This window comes from Cavia porcellus, unplaced genomic scaffold (genome assembly GCF_034190915.1).
Source record: "Cavia porcellus strain 051 isolate PalLab524CR breed Dunkin Hartley unplaced genomic scaffold, mCavPor4.1 scaffold_16, whole genome shotgun sequence".
NCBI classification, from domain to species: domain Eukaryota; kingdom Metazoa; phylum Chordata; class Mammalia; order Rodentia; family Caviidae; genus Cavia; species Cavia porcellus.
The window spans coordinates 33,574,240-33,590,701 of NW_026947499.1; the positions used below are offsets into that span (position 1 = coordinate 33,574,240).

Below are 16,462 nucleotides of genomic sequence, written 5' to 3' on the forward strand. Positions count from 1 at the left end.
GGACACAGGAAGCTCATACACACACCTTGCATATGGGTGACTGCTTCCCCAGTGTGCAGGTATTGATATGTCACATCTGCACCAGAGCCCTGATGCCACTGCTCTGCTCCACTGTCTGCTGCACCCTGTCTCTGGTTAAGAGAAGAATCATGCTGATTCCATTTCAGGTGCCTTTTAACAAAATCACCCCAGCACCAGGTCCAGACCGTAAGAAGTCTATGCCCACTGACCGAAGAAAGACTTCCTCCATGGTGGTGACAGAGGCTCCGAAGCTGGCAATGCCCAATTCTTTCTGCTTCTTTTCCAATTTAGCAAAAAGACTTTCAAACCTGAAAGCAAAGACACAAAGCAATGAGTGCTTCTCAGAGACTTTCTAGATAATTCAGCTCTAAACAATTTCATTTAGTCACAGGGCAGGGTAACACTTTCTAAGAATAAAAGTAACGGATGAAATCATAGTAGGAAATTTATGACCCATTAAATGTGAGATCTATATGAGAAAAAATTCTCACAAAAGCAAATACAACAAACTTAGAAAGTTATAACAAAATGGTTAATATTGATATCTAAATATGGCCCATAAGTTAGCAAAAGACACATACATTTCCCAATGCAGCATTTTTTAAAAAAGCAAACGGGCATGGCAATATGCCACTTCCTGCTGGCAGGAACTGGAAAAGGTAGCTGTGTGCTTTTTTACTTATTCAATATACAAATATTGGGAAAAAAATTCTACTCACAGCCACAACCATGGAATAAAGTACACATTCTCCTATCCTGCTGATGGAGAAGTGCAACCAAACCTCATTTCTAGAAGGAAACTTGGTAATAACTACTCCCACTATTAGGACTTTCCTGGGATAGTAATTGGAGATCTGAGAAAGCGTTTACTAGAAGATTTTCTATTAGAAGACTTTTTATTAGAATAATTTTGGGGAAAAAACATGAGTACATGATAATGAAGTAGTGGGGCTATGTGGCAGTTGGGTGGGGGAAATATCAACCTGAATGACTTTGGCGTTCCATCTTAGGTACTGATGAACACTTCTGGGAAGGTCTGAGTGGGAAGTGGATGCATTGTCTTGCAATCCAGGCCTAGTCCCTTGCCCACTAGTGCTGGTCTCCTGCTCTGTTTCCTGGCTGTCATGTCTAAGTGGCTTCTGCTCTGTCATTTCTGTCTTGGAGCCAGCTGACTATGGGATGAATGTTCTTAAAACATGAGCCAGCCTCTCCTTTGTTAATGTGTAGGTGTTGTGCATTGTGTCCAGCAATGGGAAATTTGATTAATATAGAAATTTGGTGCCAGAGAAGTGGGGCATTGTTGTGAATGTATCTGATCATGCAGTTTAAAAGATTTTGTAAGTGGTTTATGGGAAGAGTTCAGAAGGTTTGGAGATACAAGATACAGGAGCCCTAGAATGCTGTAAGTAGAACCTGATGAGAGATTCTAGTTGGAGCTCCAAAGAGCAGAATGTTAATTGGAATTCAGACAGGAAGACAAACTCAGAAGGATTCTACTGGGAATACAGCTTTCATTAGCTATTTAATTAGAGGTGATGTGTGCTACACTATGGAAGAAAATTTATCTACCTTTTGCTCATATCATAAGAATTTACAGAAAATATTAAAAGTGGTGGGCTAATTAATGTGGCCAAGAACATTTTATGACAGCCCAACATTCAGACTGTTGCATGGATACTGCTGGCTGCTTTTAAATAGATTTATAGTGAGAACTGGTAACAAAAGGCAGAGCAGAAGAATTTGGAAAACTGCTTTTGGCTCAGAACAAACCTTGTATAAAGTTGGGGCCAAAGCAGGCATGGCTACTGAAATGAACATCATTAAAAAGAAACCAAGTGGGCTTGGGATTAGCTCAGTGGTAAAGCACCTGCTTGGTAAATGCAAGGTCCTGACTTTGATTCCCAGTACCAAAAAAACCTCAAAAAACAAAACAAAACAAACAAGCAAAAACAATAAAACCAAGTATTCTGTGTAGGTGCAAGGAGGAATTTGCCTTGAGAGCATCTCAGAAGTTAGTAAGACCCTTCCCATCCCAGGATCAAGGTTTAAAAAAAAGTCAACCTTTCATTCGAGAAGAAAGTCTCTGGCATCCCTAGGAAAAGCACTTCCTAGGAAATTGGTTCCCTGGGCTCAGCCATCCAGGCATTCTGAGGCTACAGCAGCAATGGTCCAAGGGAGCCTGGCTACTACTTGAGGGGCAGCTGGGCTTGACATCATCCACATGATGCTGGTTTTAGAGACATGCAGAATCCAAGAGTTGCAGGATCAGGGAGACTTCTACACAGATTTAAAAGGAAGGCCTGGGAGGCCAGCAGGGAGCTCTTGAGAGCAGTACATGAAGCTGTGAGAATAAAGCCAAAGGTACAGTCAGAGATTCCAGAACATGGAAAGTCAGCCAAAGAAAGCTGTAGGCCATGAGCAGAGCCAGCCCAAGAGAGAGCCCACATGGGCTGAAATGTAGAGTTGTGGCTTCCTATGACCTTTGGAACACATATCTTACCACATGTGCCCTAGATGCTGGATATGGAACAACAGGACTTAATGTTTGTCCAGGTGGATTTTGATCTTTTTTGGTTCAATTTTTAAAAAATTCTCTACCCTTCCCTTTGGAATGGAAATGTTTAACCTGTGCCATTGTACCTTGAGGTTAAGTAGCTTTTGTTTTGTTTTGTTTTTAGAGATCATGGGTAAAAGTTTGACTTTAATCTCGGTAGAGACTTATACTTGGACTTTTGAAAAATGCTGAGAATTTGGAAAAGGGACTGTTACATATCTAATTGTTTCAGTTGTATGCTCTTACATGGAATCGTGAGCTTGCTATTGTCTTTACCTGGAAATTAAGCAGGGTTGAAGGAGCTGTGCTTGAGTATAAAGTTGACAAGGGGCAGGATGTGGTGGTTAGGCTGGAGTGTCAATTTGAATGGATTTAGAACACACCCAGGAGATTGATGGAACACATTTTTGGATATGCCCGGGTAGGTTATGGAGGCATAGCTTTTGGGTCTCTCCTTCCTCTTTGGCACTGTTTGCCTGCTCTGTGTCTTGGCCACCACAAACTAAACAGCGTCCTCCATGATGTTTTGGCCTTGGAGCCAGCTGACCATCGACTGGATTCCCTTAAAGCAGGAGCCAAACTAAATCTCTCCTCCCTTAAATTGTGAGTGTTTAGTATTGTGTCCAGCAATGGTAAAGCTGACTAATATAGGCTGGGGACGTAGCTCAGGAGTAGAGAATCTGCCTCGCATGTTTGAAGTCCTGGATTTTATCCCCGGCAAAAGGAAACACCAACAAACAAACCCCCTTACATTCTAGATTTTTTTTTAACTACCACTAATTTTTGTGTCAATATATCATTTTTTTAAAGAGACTCCAATTATTTTTTTAAAGTAATTTTAGTTTTTTATTTTATTTTATTTTTGGGACAGGGGATCAAACTCATGATCTTGCAGTTGACAGGCAGGTGCTTATGCTGCTGAGCTAAATTCCCAACCCTAGGTTTTTTTTTTTTTTTTTGAGACAGGGTCTTGATATGTACTTCAAGCTGGCATTGGACTTACTCTGTAGCCCATGCTGGTCTCGAATTTGCAACAATCCTCCTGCCGCAGCCTCCCAAGTGCTAGAACTGCAGGAGTGTGCCATCAGGCCCAGTTCATTCTTAGATTTGTAACATGATCAAACATACTTTTTTTTTGTACCAGGGATCAAACTCAGGACCTCACACTTAATCAGGCAAGCACTTGAGCCACTGAGCTAAATCCTTGGGCCTGATGAAATGTACTTTAAAGTATAAGTCTCAAAGTTTCTGAATGTGAATCAAGAGTTGGCTTTTTCCTCTTGCATTGGTAGCTTTACCCTGTATATGACATTAATGAAACAAATGCCTTACCTAAAATTCAGAAATTAGAAAGTTCATACATTCAAAATTAATATTCAATGCAAGTTCCTGCTAGACATTAGTGGCACAGTCAGTAATCCCAGCTCTCAGGAGACTGACACAGGAGTGTTACTGTGAGTTTGAGGCCAGCCTGTTCTACAAAGTGAATTCAAGGCCAGCCTGAACTGCTTGGTGAAACCTTGTCTCAAAAAGACAAACAAACAAACAAAAAACCCACAAAAACAAACAAACAAAAAACCCCCCAAATGACAGATAGATACTGAGTGCTTTTGCAATGAGCCAGGTTTGTCTCTCTAACAAAGGAACAAGTTACACTTCCTCCATCCCCACCCAGGAGGCCTAGCTTCCTGGGTCCAACCAAACATTTCTCATGGGCTGACCATCCATGGCCCAGGGGCTAAGAGATACCCTCTGGCTGAACCAGAGAAGGCGGACATTAATGAGCATGGAGGCCCCTCTCAGATTTGCACCTGTGTGGGTATTATCTGGGAGGCATACCTGTATATCCATCTTTCTAGGACACATACCTGTGTGTGCTCTCCTTGGGAAGAATAAAGGACAGCTCAGCCCCAGCGCTACTTTCCAGAGTGGCATTGGGGATGTGGTGGTACACCAGCTGGGAGATGGCTTTGGGGTTGCAATGTGGCTCCTTCACTAGTGTCATGTGGTAGCCAGCACCTGGAACACATCGGGTAGGCATGAGACCCTTTGGCTGTCCCTTGACTTTTCTTTCTGCCTTCAATAGGGCTCATGCCAGGTAGTTTCATGAGGAAAAAGCTGGAAAGCCAGAAGCAATCCAGAAGCCAGGACAGACACATCTCCACGCTGTTTTGGGTCTTTACCGGGAAGAACAGTGAGGGGATCTGTGATGCTGAGTGTAGTATAGAGTGCCTGCTGGAAGCCAGAGCCTTCCAGAAAGCATAACCATGAGGGAACCACACAAGAAATAATCTGAGTGTTTGATGGCATCTGCTTTGCAGAATTAACACTGTCACTGAGGCTCGAGGTTCACAGGAAGAAATTTAGCAAGAGCAGGAGCCGCCAACTACATTACACACATTAGATCCCTGTTCTCATCTCCTGCCCAATGTCACTTTACAGGAACTGTCACATTCATGTTCACTTCAGGGACTGGGAAGCCAGGTAGGAAGTACTGGGTAAAATTCTTAAGGCTATGGCAGTGATGGTTCCTTGTGCCCTGAGACTTGTACCATGTATTTTTTGGGAAGGGAACTCCAGTATCTTTGTAGGGCACATGACCACCCAGGATGAGGACCTACTAGTATCCTCAGCCTGCTGTGGCCACACTGGGGATCTCTGGGACTGTATCCTGGCCACTGGAAAGCCAGCAGAGCAGAGGTGGCAGCTCTTGGCCTTCTGAGAGGAAAGGCTCGCTTGTGTCTTAAGTGTTAGGGTGAGTGGCACACCAGTGCCATACTGGGTCAGGTGGCAAACTTCACAAGGGAAGCTACACCTACCTACAAAACTGGGACCTGACCTGGGTCTCTATCCACTGCCCTGGGATGTATTAGGAGCCCAAGTGTATGTGGCCTCCCTAAGACACTACTGCCCTCTGGAGCCCTGGTCATGTCTGAAACAGAGCCCAACCATTGGATGTTCTGTGCCACATCCTTTAGTTTTCACTTCTGCTCTTTCCTGGAGTGACAAAACAGAAAGTGAAGAGAAAGCCTCTCCCTGCTATCCTCAGGGGCTGTTATCAAGGTTTATAGTGGGCAGTTCTCCTCAGTACAGGGAAGGTGGTACTGATCCCACCATGGGATGGAGGCTGTCTGCTATTTGCCTCCTACCATATTTACCATATTTCTGCTTGAGGAACAGAGAGGATCCACAGCACTGCAGTTCACCCTTGGCCATGATGGCAATGCGGTCTCCCAGCAGGTCTGCTTCATCCATGAAGTGAGTGGTCAGCAGGATGGTGCGGTCATTTTTCTGCTGCTGAAGCAGGTCCCAGATGGCCCTCCTGGAGATGGCATCCATTCCTGAGGTGGGCTCGTCTAGCATCAATACCTGGGGAGCAGAGACATAGCCTCATAGTGATAGCAGTTATGTCTCAGGCTAGCTATGCTAGAGGCCTGTGGAGTTTGAGTTGACTTAAGTGGCTCAAGCTGTAAAGCCCAAAATCCATGGGCACTACTACAGTATTTGTTCACTGTATGTGGGGACTTAACCTGGGGTGCAGGGGTCCATTGTTCTGTACCTTAGAGCCTGCAATGAGGGCAATGCCAATGGAAAGCTTGCGCTTCATGCCCCCACTGAGGAACCTGCACAGTGAGTTCCGCTTGTCCTCCAGACTAAGGATATGTAGCATCTGCTTGACTTCTTCAGGGCATTTCTGGCGAGACAAGCCTTTCAGCTGCAATGGCAGGGGATGGGGGAGGTAAGGCACTGCTGTTGATGGGAGCCCACCCTGCCCAGCAAGCTCCTTAGCTCAACTTCTCCCAAACTAGTTTGATTGTCAACACTCCTTACTCTGGTTTTGGCAAAAGTGTTCATCAACAGACTTTGCTTTTCTGGGAGCTAATGTCACACATAAACAATGGAACCACCACCACCTACAAGTCCCTGTCATCTATGGACTCACCTGTGCATAGAAGCAAAGATGTTCTGCAACTGTCAGGTTGTCAAACAGGACATCATGCTGGGGGCACAGGCCCAAGCTCTTCCGGATTTGAACCATGTCTTGGGAAATTTCATACCCACTAATATAGGCACGTCCACTAGTAGGGGGGAAGAGTCCTGGGGCCAAGCAAAAGACCCCAAAATTCAGTCTGAAAATCTTGCTTATCAGCATGAAATATAATGACACCTTTCCTCAGTCACCAGGTTCCCTTCATTTCAAGGAACCTGTGTGGTGAAGAATACCAGGAGTCCCTCTTCCCCACCATGATGGGCTATGTCTACCTGAGCAGCAGGGGGCAGGCGGACAGGGACATGGCTCTGGTATGGCGCATATAAGCTTGTAAGGGATAAGAAACACACACACACACATGCACACACATTGCACACACACATGCTTGCAGATATGAGTGTGTGTAGGCATGGAATGGATCACTATCACATGACCTCCCACCTCACATATAGGTCTGTCTACTAAGAGGTGTGCTGGTGGTCAAGAAGATGAAGAGTCACTGCAGAATTGGGTGCCATGCACCAAGGATGTCTTTCTAAAGATTATGGGGTGGATCTGCCCTGAGTGGCTTGAAACTTTACTATGGTTGTTTTTACTGATGCTACTAGGTTTAAGCATTCATGAACAGAAGCTTGAGGTACACTCTATGTCCCCCTGGGCTGTGGGGCTGAGGCTAAGCTGGATATGAAAACATCTCAGGTCTCAGGGCTGGAAATACTGAAAGCTGTGTGAGGGACAAGGCCAGACTGGCATGCAGCAGTGTTGAGGGAGGGCCTGCCAGCCACATCAGTTTGCCCCTCACCTGTGAGCATCGACAGGGTGGTGGTCTTTCCTGCTCCATTGTGGCCCAGCAGGACAGTAATCTGTCCTTCATATAGGTTTAGGCTCAGGTCCCTGACAGCTGCCTTTTCCTTATTTCCCACTTGAAAGACCTGCAGGTGAGACAGAAAGCCACACTGGACTTTTCCAGGTCCTCAGTGGCCTCTCTCCATGGGCCTTCCATGGAATGTGGCCTCAGTGTCTCAGAAGCCAAGCCCAGAGCCAATCAGCAAACAGAGGAGTGAAATCTTGTTCTTCTCTTCCCACCCAATATGTCCCACTTCCTCTTTGATGTCTGTTTGCTGGGAAGACTATGGCACCCAGGATAACACAGCAGAGCATGTACAGGAGACACAGATGTGACTGTAGATTCTCTAGCATCATCCTAAGTCTGGTCCTGTGCTGGGCACAGAGAGGTGGTCCAAGTGCCAGGAAATATGTCAGGAGTGGCTAAAGGCCCCTTGTCATCTATTATTAAGTGCTTGGGAAAGAACAATGCCTGGAGAGGGCATCGAGGGCTATCGGACCAGCCTGTTCCCAAGGTCCTTGTTCCGTCCCCACTGGGAGGTAATACCTTGGACAGATGCTTGATCTTGATTCCAGCTACCAGGTCCTCAGGCTCAGCTTCGAAGTATTCACTTCTAAACGCTTTTTCAGGGTCACTGTCTTCTTCCTCTTTCCTCACAACCATCCTTGGGTTTCCACACCAGTAGGATGGCTGGGAAGAAGGTGGACAGCTATCAGTGATGTGTGTCAGTCCATTTTGTTTGTTGCCAACAAAGTAAACACTAATATATAAAACACAGGCAGCAAAATGGCTCAACTACTCTGTAAGAGCACAATGGTAAAGTGGATGCTACTCAGGGTGAGTCCCCTAGCAGCTCCTGATTTGACTGTCCCTGGGAAAGTCTAAACCTCAGCCTCTGAATCTGGCAAGTGGGCATCAGAGTCATTCACATGCTTGTTGTGAATGTCACCTCAGAGGCAAAAGAGAGGGATAAGAGTGTGTTGATGACATTAATATGAAGAGAGGATTATTTTCTTTTTGCTTTCAGTACTAAGAAATAAATCCAGAGGCTTTGCACTGAACTATATTCCCCAGTTCTTTTGTTTTTATTTTGTTTTGTTTTATTTTGAGATGGGTCTTGCTAAGCTAGTAACTTAAGCCAGGATGAGCTTAAATTTGTGGTTCTTTGACCTCAGCCTTCCAGAGTACTGGGATTATAGGCACACACCACATGCACAGCTTAAGAGAAGTGGCTATTCCAGTCCAGAGTGACATCCAGCCCCAAAAGGAAATGTTCTGCATCTCCATGCTACCTGTTTCCTCACTTAAGGTACACATGGTCTGCAAGTGCAAGGTCTTGAGTTCAATTTCCCATAGCAAAAAAAAGGTTACATGTGAATTTTATTTATTTATTTATTTATTTATTCATTTTTTGGTGCCGAGGATTGATCTCACAACCTCATGCTTGCCAGGCAGGCATTCATGCCACTGAGCTAAATCCTCAGCCCTGCACATGAATTTATGACCAGCAGCGAGACCATATTTATTTCCCCCCACTCTCTGACTACCACAGTAACAGGCTCTGAGCTAGGGTCAGAATACAGCCACAGACACCAATTCTCCAACCCAAGAGCAGCCTTGTATACATGACACAGTGGGTAGCTGGCACTGGAGGCAAGCTGTGGGGTGGAGACTTGCTAGCTTGTAGTTCGCTTCTCTGTGTATTCCCAATGTGTGGAATAATATATCTCATTGTTTTTTTTTTTTTTTTTTGGAGGAAGGGTCCTGCTATGTAGTACAGGCTGGCCTTAAACTCGCTTGTATAGTCCAGGCTGACCTCAAACTCTTGAGTGGTCCTTCTGCCTTGGCCTCCTGAGTGCTAGGATTATAGGTGTACGCCACCACACCTGGTGCACCTCATTGATTTTGAAGGACACATTTCGCATTATCTAAAATGACTTTGAAATCAGAATGTATTTCACTATACACACCGTAGTTTAACCTTGGCATTTCTCTTCCATAATGAGACAAAGTAACAGTTATCCCTAACGGTCAGGTGTCACCTTAGTTTTGATGAAAAGGCTAACAGACACTGCATAAGTATTTGTTGAATCAAAAAAATGAAATATGTTGCTGAGTATAGAGCCTCACATCTACTCAGTTCAGTGGGCTGAGGCAGAAGGACTGCAAGTTCAAGGCCAGCCTGGGCAACATAGTGAGACCCTGTACCAAAATTTAAAAATGTAGCTCTGTGGTACAGCAACTCTGAATTCAGCCCATAGTACAGAGAGAGAGAGTGGGTGAGGGAGAGAGAGAAAGAGGGGGCTCTAACCCACCAACAGAGAACTAGTTAAGTATGTGGAATGCATATCTTACAGTCATTATAAGTGAAGTTGGTTCATGAAAAGGTATATATTTAAAAATATCAATGAATAAACAAGATTTATAAATATCTTTGGATAAAAATCTAAAACTAATAGACAAGTATATATATATATATATATATATATATATATATATATATATTTTAGATATTGAAGCTGGGTGTGGTGGTGCATGCCTTTAATCCCAGCACACTGAGAAGCTACGGTAAGAGGATCACAAATTGGAGGCCAGCCTGGGTAACTCAGAGACTCTGTCTCAAACAATAAAAATAAAAATAGGGCTGGGATGTGGCTCAGTGAGAAAGCCCTCAGTCCTCAGTACACAGTATAGCTGAAAAAAAATCTAAGATATACTATAGATTTTTTAAAAGTTTCAAGCATTTTGTATAATTCAAGCATTTTGTATAAAATAATATAATATTTTGTGTAATATAATTCTGTTTTTATTTTTTCTTCAGCATGTGGGATTGAACTCAGGACTTAGACAAGCCCTCTACCATCTCCAGCCAACACAACCTACTTTAGTGAAGCAAATATATGCATACTACATGCACATATCTATGAGTCCCACATGATAGTGCACACAAAGACTGAGGAGGCACTGCCGGAGTGCCAGCGGTGCTCCTCTCTGGCAATGGGAAATGCTATATATTCCACCAATGTGATCACTCACAAAACACTGTATTGTTATATAGACAGAAAACCCGGTATTTTTTATGAGCAAGGAGGAAGGGGCGGGGGTAGGTAGACAATGGAGACTGTGAACACTGGTCGAAAGGTTGGGGGCCTGGAAGCCTTTTCATTTCAGAACAGGGTGGGAGGGACAGGTCTTCATCTCTTTCGAAACCAGTCCCAAGGCCATCAGGACAAACGGCTCACCATATACGAGGCAGGGTTTTCCATCCCGGGCCCATGCAGGCATTGAATGTCAGGGACACCTCCGCTCTCCACAGAGGTAGCTCCACTTGGACAGGGGCATTAGGACTCACCAGGAGGAAGAAGTACCAGGGCTGGGGCACACCAAACTGGCCTGGGAAAACGGCCTCCATGTACCAGGTCACCAGACCATATAGCACAGAGTCCAGCAACAGCATTCCTAGCACTTGACCAAAGCAGAAATCATCGTCCACATTCACAGGACTCAGGAGGTTTTGCCACTGGATGCCTGTGCCTGTGGATGCACCAGAAGATTGCCCCAAATCAGACAGATTGGGCCCAAGATCGCACATGTGTGCGCATTTGCCCTGTGTTGTTGCTGCAAAGTTGGTGTGACTATTCCCTTACTGGCTCAGTAACAAATCTGGCAACTTCTTTCAAGTCTTTAAGAACTAGCAAAAAATTGCTGAACTGACTAGATGAGTTAACATTTAATTGCTGATATGTATAAATATACACATGCATACACATATGCATACTTTAGGCACATATGTATTTATACATATATATATATATATATACACAGACATAAACATATATACACACATACACAAATACATATATGCATTCCCACACATTTACGCATATGTCTTGGGAAAGGCCAGAGTGAACAGGATGTACATTTATATCTTTCTTAAAGCTGATAAACACACATAAAGCTCTCTTTAATGAAGCTTCTGGTTTGCCAACATCATAGTCCATACAGACATAGTCCATACAGTCATCTTTTGTGGACCTGAGGGCCCTAGACTGAAGTGTTTGGCTTTAGCCTTGGTAAATGTTCACTTTCAAACAGCCAGAGATGTGTCTATTGTTGAAAAGAAAAAAAGGGAGAGGTGGGTACATATAGTTTTGGAAATGGCTTTTTAAAAAAGTATTTGAACTCAGGAAGGATCTACTCATGCACAAAGTCTACATTTTATCAGCACATTACAAAACACGGAAGCACATATATTTAAAACACTAGGGGGCTGGGGATTTAGCTCAGCGGCATAAGCACCTGCCTGGCAAGCAGGCGGTGGTGAGTTCGATCCCTGGTACTGATAAAAATGAAAAAGACAAAACAACAACAACAACAACAACAACAACAACACTAAAGTCATTGGGCTGGGGATTTAGCTCAGCAGCACAAGCACCTGCCTGGCAAGCGCAAGGTCGTGAGTTCAATCCCCAGTACCAGAAAAAAAAAAAAAAAAACTAAAGTGTTGGAAGGCATTGACAAAGGAAAAAAATCAGTTCTAAATAAAGACAAAGCAACACTGAATGTTTTTGTGGCCACTGACTTAGTTCCTTCAGGGGGCCAAGAACTTTGAAAGTTACAACTAGGAATTGCACAGTGCTATGGTTTGAATGTGTCACCTAGAGTTTATGGTTTATGTGTTGGAAATAGTTCCCAGGGCAACAGTATTACGAGGGGGCTCTCATGAATGAATCAAAAGTGGCCCTGTAGAAGGCTTTGCTTTTTTACTCTCCTGCCATGTGAGAAACAGCATTAAAAATGCCATGCTAGAATCAGAGACTGCTTCATCTTACACTAAACCTGCTGGCACTTTGATTTTGAACTTTACAGCTTCCAGAATTGTGAGAAAAAAGTTTCTGTTCTTTATAAATTACTCAGTCTCAGGCATTCTGTGATAGCAGCTCAAATACAGCAAGATAGATTCCTGGAGGAAACAAGAGCATTTAGCCTAGAAAAGAGAGTATCTGGATAGAGAAGGACTAAGACCATCTTACACAAGCCCAGGTCAGCTCTTCAGAAGGTAGATTATCCTTCATGCCTACCAATAGAACCAGAACTATATGCAAAAGTCCCAGGAAGGCAGAGCCTGAGCACTACTATAGGCCCAGACATATTTAGTGCTTCTCTGCTCATAAGGCCTCTAATGAACTTGCTTGTCACCTAAAGTAAGTTCCTCTGCTGGATACAGTTCAAGCAAGATGCTCCTTGGTGGCAAGAACCAGGAAGAACAGTTGGTGAGGACAACACTCACCTTTGGCTTCAAATTTTCCTATGAGCTGGGCTCCCATTGCCATGGCAACATTGGACAGGAGACAGGACAAGAGCTTCTGGCTCAGGGTCATCCAGTTGTAGTGGGGAGCCACGAAGAAGTAGGGAATATATGTGAAGAAGTACAGGAAGCCGCCCACAGCCGCTGCCATGTTGGCTGCAGGGAGAGGGAAGCAATACAGATCACGCTACAAACTCACCAGAGCCTCGTGCAGGTACCAGTGGTCATAGGGAGCCTGGACCCCATTCAAGTCCTGCCAGTGAGGAACTACAGGCAGCCTGCCACTTCTTATTATGATGAAATGCTCCAGGATAGCACCCTGCTTTGGGTCTCCAGCCCCCTCCTACAGACTTTCTACCCAGCTGCCTCCTTGAGGCTGCACACTTGTAGGAATCCTAGATTCTTGCCCCAGCTTCCCTTCTTGCCTGGTCTTCCCAGGCAATGGATGACCTCTCTCTCTCTCATTCACTCATCAGATGCTCACTGAGGACCTAGTCTGTATCACACTGTTTCAGGCACAAGGGAGATGGCTGTTTACAGAACAGAGCAAACACTCATTCCTGCAGCAGCCTGGCCTCCAGGGAGTAGTGAAGAGGGACATAAAGAATACAATGTGTTCCATAAGGACAAGGCCTGAGCAGAGCAGCAAGGCACAGAATGAGAAAAGGAAGGCCTCAAGGTGACATATGAGAAAAGGGCCAACAAAGGCAAGTAACCAGATGGGTCAGGAGACAACACTGTGTCAGTCCGTGCCCACAGGGTCAGACTCTGGTTTTAAGATCCTTTGCATCCTTAAAAATTGTTGAATACACCAAAGGGCTTTTCGTTATGTGTGATAGATGGATAGGTCTCTACATTAACGCTATGAGGAATTAGTAACAGAAAATTTGAAGTTTTATCTCCCTCTCTTCCCTCCATCCATCCTTGCTGCCTTTCCGTCTTTATTTTAAAACAGAGTTTCACTATATAGTCCAGGATGGTCATAAAGTCACTATTTAGCTAAGGCTTGTTTCAAGATTGCAGCGATCCTCCTGCCGAGCCTCCTGAATGCTGGGATTACGGATGTGTGCTCCCATACCCACCTGGAAAATCTGAAATTTCAAATAATTTAAAAAAAACAAGCCAGGAATGGAGGCACCTGCTTATGATCCCAGAACTCTGGAAGGAGGATTGGTTTAGGCAATTCAGTGACTGAGGCTCTATCTCAAAAAGAAAAAGGGCTGGGAATACAGCTCAGTGCAAAAGCCCTAGGCTCAATACACAGTAATAAATAAATAAATAACAACAATAAACCCATGATAAATATAAATTTATTTTTTTGAGGGACAAGCGATATAGTTCAGTGGTACAGTGCCTGCCTGGTAAACACAGGGTCTTGATTTGATTCTTGGTACCTAATTTAAACAAAACATTTTTTGATGCAGGGTCTCACTTAATACCTAGGCTGGCCTTGAACTTGAGATCTTCCTATTTCAGTTTCCTGAGTTGCTGCCACTACAGTAGTATACCACCATGTCTGGCTCAACATAAACTTTTTTTTTTTGTACTAGGGATCGTCATGATTTTACACTTACCAGGCAAGTGTTTGAGCCACTGAGCTAAATGCCTGACCCTCAACATAAACTTTAAAAATGAAAAATAGACTTCCTACCCAGCTGCCTGGGTGTATGCTCCCATACCATAATATTTTCCATAATCCTGTAAGAACAGCAGCATTAATTTATATTTTTGCCATGCCTGTAATATCTGACTTGACAAGAGGGTGTCAGCAGCCACATATTGCCTGTCGCAGACATAATCAAAGAGCAGGAGAAACTATCTTCCCAAAGAGATTGTTATATGCACTTAAATATTATTTCAGAATGAAGCAAAATAACAACATCTTTGGCTAATCCAAAAAAATTAAAAATAGTTAAATTAGTAAAAATTAGTAATTAGTAAAAATTAGTTACCAGCTACTCATTGATCTACAGTGAAAGAATCGAAGTTCAATATCAAAAAAGTAAATCCAAAAAAAGTAGACCACACAAAAAAATGTGGACATGATTATATATTAAAAATTATACACATAGAGCCGGGCGTGGTGGCTCATGCCTGTAATCCCAGCACTTAGGAGGCTGAGGCAGGAGGATCGTTTCAAGTTCGAGACCAGCCTGGGCTACAAAGTGAGCTCAAGGCCAGCCTGAACAACATAGTGAGACCCTGTCTCAAAGAGACAAAAAAAATTATACACATATACAATAGTAACTAATTGCTTGTGTTTTTGAAAAATAAAACAAATAACACAGTGGGAATTTTGGGAGCTATTAATAGGTATTTACTGTGTGGTCAGATTGAACCATATCTGGGATGAACCTAGACATATTCACTAATTTACCTTTTTAGAAACTTTCAAGGATAAGTGTTTAAGTTTCACTTACAGATGAGATTCCAGAGAGTAAAAAAAAAAAAAAAAAGTTTCACACTAAGGATCATCCCTAGAAGAGGAGGAACACAATGTATATCTTCTAAACCATTAGAGGTAAAAGAACCAGAGGCAATTTTCTTAGTCCAAAAGAAGGCAACAAAGGTGAAAAACAGAAGTGAAGGAATAAACAAGAGTACACAAAACTGGACAGCAGAAATAACCTCAGATGGCACTACAGTCACAAAGTAGATGGACGGCATGAACCTTTTCTTTTGGCTACTCCTAGCACTCAACTCAGTGCCTGCATCTGCGTCTTGCCAATTCTCTTCTACCCAAAGCCACTCTGACTCCTCTCTGGCCCACACCAGTGCTATCTTCTGTCCTCTTTCCAGCTCCTTTCTGGGTGGTGTTGAGGACTTTTCTGGGCTCCTCTGAGCCTGTCCCACAGAAATCAGATCCAATGTGTCCAGCTCCAGCATCCCAGTTTGGGTCATCTATATCAATGTCCTTCATCATTAACTTTGCACACCTCCCCCTCCCAGTTTTCCAAGACTTGGAACAGCCAGCCCGCAGTCCTCTGGCCTCAGGGAGCAAAAGGACTCACCTTTACTGAAGAATGTGCTGACCATGAAGCTGAAGGAGATGGAGGAAATGGCAAAACACAACAGGAAGACCAGTACCAGAGAGGGGTCACTCCTCGAGAGTACTGCCACATCCTTCTTCACCTGCAAGACAGGCCGCCCAACAGTGGTGGGTGGAGGAAGAAAGACAGAGATAAGGCAAGAGGGGTTTAAGCATCCTGCTCAGGGAGACACTGTTGGGGACAGTAGGAGCCCTTGCCTTAGCCAGTGAGAAGCCCTGCTGTCCCCTACCCATGAGACTTACCCTGAGGTCAGTGGCCATGAGCTACTCCATGCCAACAACAGACCCCGGCTTGAGCACGGGTCTCTGGACCTTTCTTTTTTCAGAGCCTGCTATCAAAGCTATACTCACCTTGACACAGAAGAGGAGCGTCATGAAGGACACTGCGATGAGGAGGAAGAGGAAGAACATGAGGAACCAGGCACTCCAGTGAAGCCAGCTGCTGAGCCCCATCATGCGCATGTACTCCTGCGAGGGATGGAAGGCATCACATCTGCAGGCCACTGCCCACATCTGCCCAGGGGTGCATATTTGTGTAGACAGGTGTGGGTCTGTCAGTGGACCAGGAAGAGGACTGGGATGCCCGTGTTACGGACCAGAGGTCTGGACCAGGTGCACAAGTGGGCTGGAAGGCAGAAATCCCAGGTCTGGCTATCACAGCAACCCTAACCAATAGTTCACCTTGTGTGTGG

The 16,462-nt window shown here is 44.3% G+C and overlaps 1 protein-coding gene across 3 annotated transcripts in view; it reads right to left on the minus strand.

Annotated features, from left to right (window-relative positions):
* Nucleotides 1-16,462, minus strand: part of Abca3 (ATP binding cassette subfamily A member 3) — a 57,860-nt gene that overhangs the window by 15,882 nt on the left and 25,516 nt on the right. For all 3 annotated transcript variants that reach the window (XM_063226318.1, XM_005007436.4, XM_003478485.5), the window contains exons 9-19: nucleotides 16,122-16,238; nucleotides 15,733-15,853; nucleotides 12,704-12,877; nucleotides 10,766-10,947; nucleotides 7,960-8,103; nucleotides 7,369-7,498; nucleotides 6,519-6,673; nucleotides 6,135-6,290; nucleotides 5,734-5,944; nucleotides 4,444-4,594; nucleotides 231-329 (exon numbers count right to left, since the gene is read on the minus strand). In XM_063226318.1, the coding sequence (XP_063082388.1) occupies nucleotides 231-329; nucleotides 4,444-4,594; nucleotides 5,734-5,944; nucleotides 6,135-6,290; nucleotides 6,519-6,673; nucleotides 7,369-7,498; nucleotides 7,960-8,103; nucleotides 10,766-10,947; nucleotides 12,704-12,877; nucleotides 15,733-15,853; nucleotides 16,122-16,238 (1,640 nt within the window). The remainder of the gene's footprint in view (nucleotides 1-230; nucleotides 330-4,443; nucleotides 4,595-5,733; nucleotides 5,945-6,134; nucleotides 6,291-6,518; nucleotides 6,674-7,368; nucleotides 7,499-7,959; nucleotides 8,104-10,765; nucleotides 10,948-12,703; nucleotides 12,878-15,732; nucleotides 15,854-16,121; nucleotides 16,239-16,462) is intronic.